Source organism: Solanum pennellii, chromosome 12 (genome assembly GCF_001406875.1).
Source record: "Solanum pennellii chromosome 12, SPENNV200".
NCBI classification, from domain to species: Eukaryota; Viridiplantae; Streptophyta; class Magnoliopsida; order Solanales; family Solanaceae; genus Solanum; species Solanum pennellii.
The window spans coordinates 53,482,121-53,492,010 of NC_028648.1; the positions used below are offsets into that span (position 1 = coordinate 53,482,121).

At 34.4% G+C, this 9,890-nt stretch overlaps 1 protein-coding gene across 1 annotated transcript; it reads right to left on the reverse strand.

Annotated features, from left to right (window-relative positions):
- Positions 1-962: 962 nt before the first annotated feature.
- Positions 963-1,976, reverse strand: LOC107006353. Its single transcript, XM_015204926.1, has one exon. The coding sequence runs from the start codon at positions 1,974-1,976 to the stop codon at positions 963-965; it is 1,014 nt and encodes a 337-aa protein (XP_015060412.1).
- Between the last annotated feature and the right edge of the window lie 7,914 nt (positions 1,977-9,890).

Below are 9,890 nucleotides of genomic sequence, written 5' to 3' on the forward strand. Positions count from 1 at the left end.
CTCCATGGAATCTTCTACCATGTTGGCGAAGATAAACATCATGCACCGTTGAAATGTTGCTAGTGCGTTGCAGCTCCCAAATGGCATCCTTTTGAATGCAAATGTCCCATAAGGACAAGTGAAAGTGGTTTTCTCTTGATCATCTGGAGGGATAGAAATCGAATTCTACCTAGAGTATCCATCCAAAAAAAACAATACCACCCTCTTTCTGACAACCTATCAAGCATTTGATCCATGCAGGGTATTGGAAAATGGTCTTTTTCGGTCAAAGAATTTAGTTTCTAATAATACATTCAAAACCCTCCATCCTGTTACAGGTCTTGTTGGAACAATCTTTCTCTAATTAGGGACCACTGTTATCCCACCTTTTTTTGGGACACATTGTACTGGGTTCACCCACTTACTATTTGCGATAGGATAAATCAATCCAGCATCAAGCCATTTGATAATTTCCTTTTTGACCACCTCTTGCATCGGAGGGTTTAATCTCCGTTGATGCTCCACACTGGGATTGCATTTATTGTTTAGTCAAATTTTGTGAGTGCATACACCCAGAGGAATACCTACAATGTTACTTATAGTCCAGCCTATTGCTTTGATGTGTTTCTGTAGTAAATCTATGAGCATTTCAACCTGATATTCAAGCAAACCAGTTGCAATGATTACTGTCAGTTTATTGTTGGCTCCCAAAAAGGTGTATTTGAGATGTGATAGTAGTACTTTCAGCTCAAAAATTGGGGGTTCTTCCATTGATGGCTTAGCAGGTGGACTCTCTCGATTTTTCAAATTGATATCCAATTTGATTGGATGTTGTACATGTCCCTCAAAACTAGTTAGAGCAATAACTATTTCATCGTAATCATGGATTTCCAGTCCATCATCATTAGCAAAAACTGACTCGCTTTGTCGCATTAGATGACTCACACTTGCCACTACTTCATATATAGTGTCTTCAGTGGATATCACATGGAGTCACTTGGTTTCATCATGGATCTACAAATGTTAAATGTCACCTCATCATCATTCACTCGAAACTTTAACTTGCCACTTTCAACAACCACCAATGCTATTTCGATTGCTAAGAATGGTTTTCCCAATGTAATGGGCTTTTTGGCATCAATGTCGCAATCAAAAATTACGAAATCGGTCGGAATTATGAATCGATCTACTTTTACCAAGATGTCATAGAGGATTCCAACCGGATGTTTGATGGATATATCCGCCATCGGAATTATGAATCGAAATACTTTTACCAAGATGTCATAGAGGATTCCAACCGGATGTTTGATGGATATATCCGCCACAAGGAGTCTCATTATTGTGGATTTTGGTTCCCCCAATACAAGTTGCTCGTAGATTGTGTAAGGCGTCATCTTAATACTTGCTCTACGGTCACACAAAGTTTTGCAAATTGGAGCATTCCAATGGTGCAAGGAATGGTAAAATCCCATAGATCTTCTCTTTTTTTTTATGGTCAGTTCCTTAGGCATTATTGCGTTGCAACTGTGACGTATCTCCATTATTTCATAGTCAAGAGATCTCTTCTTTGTGACTAGATCTTTCATGAATTTTGCATACACAGGCATTTCCAACAAAGCATCCACCAAGGGGAGGTTGATAGATAGATTTTTAAACACTGATAAACTTTTTTTGAACTTTTCCTCTTCATTCCTTTTTTTTGGTAGTTCAGGAAATAGTGGGGATATTTTGGGCATCGGCATTGCCACTCTTACCTTTTCATTATGTTGTCCCGTCCCTCCTTGATTAAGGTCTTGGCGAATTTGACATTTTTCTTCCTTTGATGCTTCTTCCCCAACTTTATTCTCAGAGTAGTCTTGGACTTTTTCTACTTCAACATTTTTTCCTATTGCCACTTTCCCACTGCCGGCAACCACCGCTAGCTCCTTATCATCATTTTTTATTCTTGTCCTGGATACTATCTGTGTTGCTAAGGAATTTAGTTGACCTTCCAGCATCTCAATTGCATTTACATGTGAATTTACCTTGCTATTAAGTGAAGAAAATTGTCTCTCATTCCCTTTAACAAATCATCATAGCCTTTAACTTTGTCAAGGATTCTCGTAAGCAAGTCGTTCACTCTAGGGTTGTCTGCAATTACCCTTGAGTTGAGATTGTCGCTCCATTGGGTATGATATTCTTCATGCTCATTGTGGTCTGCCAAATGTCGACAGTATTTCCTATGTTCTTCGCCTTATTCGAAATTCCAATCGTGATTCCCACCCTATTGTTGATAGCAAGGATGAAAACACTCCCCAATACTTATAGTGTTCCAACCTTGATTCTCCTCTTATTGCAAATAACCGAAAGATGAATCCTCCTCAACCCAGAATACTTCCCCTCTCCCCTTCATGTGTTATTGCAATATTTCCATTTGAGTAAGCAATCTTTATGTTTTCATCTCTCTTTTTATTTATCGAGCTGCTCTGGTGTCATTTTGAAGCACAATTCTTTAGTGTACCAGGCCTGGTTCACTTTGTCATGTTATTTAAAAGGAATGATGCCACTTCAAAGGACTGTAACATTATTCCATTCTGCACCAATCGATCAGTTATCCCTTTGTTAATTGAGTCAAAGCTTCGGTAAAAAAATTGGAGCAGTAGTTCACTTGGAAGCCCATGGACTGGATCTCTTTTGCTCTGCATGTAATTTTGAATATCATTCAATAACTTTATCATTTTCGAGGGAGGAAAGAACCTTTTGTGGAAGGGTACGATCACTTCTTCCCAAGATTTGATGGATTTTTTTGAAGCTCGGACAACCATTTGGTTGCCTCTCCACACAGTGATAATGGGAATAAACGAAGTCTGATTGCTTCATGTGACCAATTTTTGAAGGACAAGGGAGTGCACAATTCCACAAAATTTGAATGTGTTCATATGAATATTTCTGATCTAACCCTCAATATAAACCCCTAGAATGTATAAGATGGAGTGTTGTGCTAGAATTGCACCCATATCCACTAGAATTGGATCATACACACTATATTCATCATATATGTCATCCCGTCGTAGATCACTAGCCACTGGGATATTTGAATGGCAAGGGGAAAACTCATGACTGTTCATCGTTCCTGTTCTCAACAAAAAAATTTGAACTAAAACTAGAAGTTAAATTACCAGAAACTACACTGTAAAGAATTAAAACCTACAAGCAACTACATTTTCACGTGACACCAATCCCCAGTAGCGGCGGCATTTTGATCGACTTCAATAAATGTATTATATATTTCATGATCAATGACACTAACCTACATAAAGAGTGTCAATGAATCGAAGCTAGTAAATTAACCCAACCAAGGGTTGGGGTCATGTGCCAAGGGAGTGGTAGTGAAAGTAGTAGCTACTTAGAATTTTGTTCTAAAAAGTGATAGTTCAAGACATTTTCCAGTATTAAAACAAAACAATTTTAATTTGTGACACCGAAGTGTCAAATATCAAGAAGGGATTTTGTCACAAGTAGTAAAATCTACAAAAAAAAAAAAGGAGAAAACAAGTGTGGGAGAGAGCTCTTGGGGTGTGATCGCAATATATGTTGACACAAATTAATGCGTACATATTTTCGATAAGAAAATTTGCAAGACAATGGTGAGTAGGCTAAGGTTTAGTTGAAAGTAAATTCCCTCTCGGGAAACTTACCCCATATCAAATGGGTTCTTCTAGAACACCCACTCATCTAAACTAACCAGCCTATGCCTTACCCACACCTTAACCTTTCGATAGAGGGTGCTTGGATATGGGACTAGGGCTCACCCTCTCGGGATAAACCTCATGTCGACCCACTCCTTACGACATCAATCTAGTGGTCTTAGTTTTGCGACCTCCCTCTCGGGCAAGCTGAAAACACATGGGTGGTTTTGTATTTGCAACTACAAACCTATTAAATAAAACCACAACAACTAGGTGAAATCACCATTAAAATACATCTTATCCTATCAGCAAGAAAGACCCATCAATAATATCAACACATATTTGCTAAATCACACCCCAAGAATAGGGGTTTTAGCCACATATCAAGCAATAACCAAATGTACTTAAAATGGTAAAGGAATCAAATAGGTATAAGAGATTAAACCTTAAAAATGGCAAAGGAAGGTAAATGGAAAAGACCCATTTCCAAGTTTGGAAGAAGAACTTCTTTCTTCAAGCTTCCTCAAAACCCTCTCCAAACTTGAGAGAAAGCTTAAAAACTAGAGTTTTACAAAGTGAAAAATTATAATAATGTTCAGATCCCTAAAAATAATAAAGAGATAAAAATTTATAGGCTTCATATTTAGTGTTGGTAGATCTATTCAGCGTCGTTAATCGTGATTCTTTGAGTGATTTGGTGGTTCGCGCTTTCTCTGATTCGTCATCGTTTGTGCCTTGCCTTTTTTCCATGCATGATGTAACGTTGGGTGGAATAACTATACTTTGCGGAACTATTCGGCGAAACGCCGACTTCTTCTGTTCATCGCCTTTTGATCCACTTCCTTCAGGGCTTGCTTGTTTTAACAGAATGCGGAACTTCGCTACTTGACGAACCGCCAAGTGTGCTCGGCAATGTGTGCCTTTGCATCTTCAGCTTATTTTTCTCCGTTTTGGTTCCATTTTGTGCCTAAGTGACCATACTTATACCAAATCCTCAAATACCTGAAACTTAGGAGTTTTTATTAGATATCTAGATAAAATGCACAATCAAGGACACTATTTGCATTAAAAGAAGGCCATAGATGAGTCCAAGTTGAGGACTCGTCATTAAACCCCAAAAAAAAGACTTACCCGGGATTTTTCCTCGTTTGTATTAATGCAGTGGTTTCAACCTATGGAAGAATAGCAAATTTAGGAAAAGTTCACATGAGTAAAGTATAGCAAATAATATAGAACCACTTCTACCTTCACACAAAAATTATAAAAATAGAGACAGTGAATGCTTTGGTAAGCTTCTCTCTTCACTTAGCCAAGTTTGCATTAATTTTTTTTTCATGGTTATGTTTTGCAGGGAATACCAAAGTATGCTCATTACGTTAAGGAGATTTTGGCAAGTAAGAGGAGGCTAACAGAGTATGAGACAGTTGCACTTATGGAGGAGTGTAGTTCTAGAATTTAGAATATGATGCCCACCATCTTGAAAGATCGAAGTTGCTTCAAAACATATATGTAACACACCTTTATTTGATAGAACTAGAATAAGAAAGAAACCATTTTTGGAAAGATCAAATTTGGAAAGTTTGGCAAGTTTTGCTAAGTATAAATTTTGGGTCAACTTCAAACAATTATAACTCTCAATATAGGAGGATTAATGTGAGCTATAAGATATAAAATTAAAGGAATTTGAATTATCTTTCCAATGCCATCGAGTTTTCTAATTTTCGAGTTCGTATGAGGGAAATATGCATGTTTGAAGTTGGTTTGTCTAGATGAGGAAAGTTCACATGATATTAAAGGGGTATTTTGGTCTTTTCTGAATCTAATTATATAATCAGCATAATTTCAAATGTAAAATGTAATTTTAGTAAGTTTGATTAGAAAAAAACGATGAATAGAATATGAAATAAGTACAATTTAGTAAGAAATCTACCTAAACAAAGTTAAATTTGAATTCATAATGAGATATTTTTATCAATACATATAGAATTAAATGATGAAGGACATTAACTCTTCAAATAATGTTGTAACATTCAAATATTAGGGACTACAATAGTTTAACAAGAGAAATACTAGAAAATTCGAACTTCTTGAAGCTCCAACAAACGAAATGAATCTATTCTAAGTACAAAAATTATAAGAATTTGAGCAGAAAATAACATGAAAGAAAAAATTGAAATGTAGATCCGAAAATATATCGATTATACGCAATGAAAACTAAAAGGAAAGAAAAGAGGAAAGCAGCTAATTACCTCTTGCATAGAAGTAACTGGGATGACGACGTGTGATCCTTCTTCCCCCTTTGACCACAAACAAAGTCAGAAAATCTCAGAATTCATAGGCTGAACCTTCGTGGGTTCATTTCACGCAAGAGCACTGATCTTACACCTAAAATCCCCAAATTTTCATCCTTCAATTAGTGTATAGCAGTGATTATTTTATATTTAATTTTTTGAAAAAGAATAATTCTCACAAAGGTGTGGGACTAAACATATTTCGAAAGAAAAATCTATGTGGAGAACATATTAAGACCAAAATTACCATATACCTATTATCTTGTTATATAGTTACTTATAATACTTGAGAAGTACAAAATATACTTGAATCTAATAAATAGATGTATACAATTAATTTTTCAAAGCTAACTCTACTTTTACACCTAATGGATACAAAAACGATGCATAAAATAATTAAAAAAAATTCCTTTTTCTTTTGAATTCCTCTGTATATTCTCCAAAATATCTTTCAAATGATTTTCAATTTTTCCTTTATTCACTATTTTTGTATTTTCATCTTTCTTTCTAAATTGTTCTCTTTCTTTTCTTCGTCTAATTTCACAAATGTATATGTTTACCATGTTATTGTTTGTATTAGTGTCCTTATTGATTTTTTTACTTTTTGTTGTATATAATATTGATAAGTTATATCAATCAATTTGTAATTTGGTAGTTATACCCTAAAAATAAGAGTTACCCAGGATTTTGCCTCGTTTAACTTCATGTGGCGGTTTCAATCTATGGAAGAATAGAAAGGTTGGGAAAAGTTCAAATGAGGAAAGTGCAGCAAATAATATAAAACCACTTCTACCTTCCCACAAAAATTATTGAAACAGAGCGACAATGAATGCTTTGGTAAGCTTCTCTCTTTACTTACCCAAGTTATGTTTTGCTGGAAATACCAAAGTATGCTCAATACGTTAATTAAGGAGATGTTGGCAAGTAAGAGGAGGCTAACAGAGTATAAGACAGTTACACTTACCGAGAAATGCAGTTCTAGAATTTAGAATATGATGCCCACCATACTGAAAGATCAGAGTTACTTCAAAACATATATGTAACACCCCTCTATTTTATAGAACTAGAATAAGAAAGAAACCACTTTTGGAAAGATCAAATTTGGAAAGTTTGGCAAGTTTTGCTAAATATAAGTTTTGGGTCAACTTCAGACAATCATAACTCTCAATACATGAGTATTTAGGTGACCTATAAGATATATAATGAAACTAATTTGAATTATATTTCCAATGCCACCGAGTTTTCTAATTTTCAAGTTCGTATGAGGGAGATATGCATGTTTGAAGCTGCATTGTCTAGATGAGGAAAGTTCACCTGATTTTAAAGGGGTATTTTGGTCTTTTCATAACCCAATTAATTAAATATGTTTTTAGTAATTTTTTTGGGTATAAACTGATTTGGTTCAGTTTACGTTTCATAAAATTATGCTAGGGTTTTGAGAATAGAGAAAAAAGGAGAAGAAGCAAAGGATTCGTCACATTCTTGAAGTGTAGCTTGTGGATTTTGCGAAAGGGTAATAACCACGAGGTATGTGATATCACATACCACTGGGTTCATTCTCCCACGCACCAATCATGATTTATCATAGCGTATTTACGTTCTTGAAAGTAGAGAAATTGAGTTCTTGATGAATTTTGTTGAAGTTTATATTAGGTTCTTAATTGTTGAGTTCTTGAGAAGTTCTTGAGTTAGTTTCATGAGATTTGGAGTTATTTTTTAATAGATTCTTGTATTCTTGTGTTGGGTATTCGATTATAAGTGTTTGGGGAAGGAACTTATTGAATCTAGATGAATTAGGGTCAAAAAACGAGTAAGAAAAATCATCAAATTTATCGGGAAAAAAAGGGTGGAGCATTGCACCACTCAGAGCGCCCCTTATCAGATTCTGAAGTTTGGACTCTGGGGCACTGCTTAACTCAGACCACCCTAACGCAGCTTCTGCAGTTTGGTCTCTGGCGCCCGACGCCACTCAGAGTCAGAGTCGCCATGCCTTTCCCACTTCTTTCCTTTAGAGTTTTCTTGAATCGTGCCAATGATTTCTACACACTAAGGTAAGTCTAAACATCATGATATATGTCACGCATCGAGCCTACACCCTGGACGTGCCGACACTCAATGACCATTGCTGAACTTTAGCGGATCCTTGGTCTGGCTTAATTAACTCAGGGGAATACTTAACTCAGTAAAAAAAAATGTTCTTATAAATTAACTTGGAATAAATAACTTGGCCAAAATGACTCTTAAATCTCATAGCAAAATATCTGCAATATAAAGAAGAGACTCAAAACTAAATGTGTCCAAAAGGCATAACTCACTCATATGTGTAATTATTTCCAATTTGAAAGTGAAAATACAATTTTTCATGCGAAAATATATGTTGCAACAATATAAAAGAATTGCGACGCTATAATGTTACTCTTGAACAATATACTTTTAAGTAGAATATTGAATAATTTTGATTTATATTACTAAAATCTAAACAAAAATAAGCATAGTTACTCCATTCTTATAATATTACAACCAAAACTAATGTCCAAAAGCAAAATCGTCATCACACCAACCATTTGAATTTGAACATTGCAAAAAACTACCATCAATATAGATTGCTCATATTTAAGAAAATTATTAGGCTTAATGTCACACAAATATAAATGGAACTCTCATTTTTATTTGAAAATGAAGTTGTTAATCTCATTCATACAAATCGTAGAAAAACTAAAAATGAAATAAGGGGGTGAAAATGAACAATATATGTATGTGTTCACAACAATATATTAGATAGACGATAAAGTAATACAATTAAAATCTTTCATACAAAGTAACAATTTTTAGCAATCTTTATTTAAATTAATTTTGAATGTAGACAATTTACAATATGGATATCTAAGCATATAGAATAAACTATTCAAGTATTATCAAACTCATCATACACTAATAGAAGTTTTGTCGACTAAGTAACACTTACAAGAACAATAACACAATGACAAATAAAAATAAATTTCCACAACAATGCAAAATGATACAAGAATTAAATAAAAATATGGATTGCATACCAAATTTAATATGGACAACCATACCTTGACTCCAAAATGAAAAGAAAACTTAAAACTATGACCTAATACATTCCCCACTGAATGTAAATAAATCTACTGTATCGGATAAAGATACAGCTAGTCCGGTTCAAACGGTAGCCGGTAAAGACTCATCAAATCCGTTAATGGCTGTCACTTTGCCAAAAAGTGAAAAAGGAGAAAGCTCATCCTCAAGAAGACAACTACCAATTTCTTTTAGTCAGAAAATTAGACAAAAAACCAAAAAATCACAAAAAAATAAAGATTTAGAATCCATCATAACCAAGACTGTAGAAAAACTACTTAAAGAACAACAAGACAAAGACAAACATATGAACCCCAGCCCAATACAAAGCCCAAGACAAAATACAGATTTAAGCCCAAATAATTCAGATGGTTTTTCAGACTCTATGCAATTTGCTCAAGACCCAAACGACTATGACTCGGGCATGAGCTTTGATTCCGTTGCTTTACATAACTTAGACACATAAAAAAAAAAAAAATATATATATATATATATATATATACAATAATGAAGCTAACTTCTGAATGATGTCATCTGCTCTTCTCCTCTCCTCAGTTAGCTTCTTGACGATATGTTATATCATTATGTAGGAAGAAGATTAGCGAACCATATATGTCAAAAAATTAGAATGATCTAGGGACAAGCAAATTTTGGTGATAATTTATTGGAATTTATAGTGATATGTAACTGTCTTTTTACCTATCAGAATTCAATAATGAGATATATTGAATCATGACACATAAATTTTATTTTTTATTTCAAAATTCAAAAAGTCACTAAATTGAAAGAGTTTCAATAATGAGACACATTGAATCATGACGCATAAATTTTATTTTTTATTTCAAAATTCAAAGAG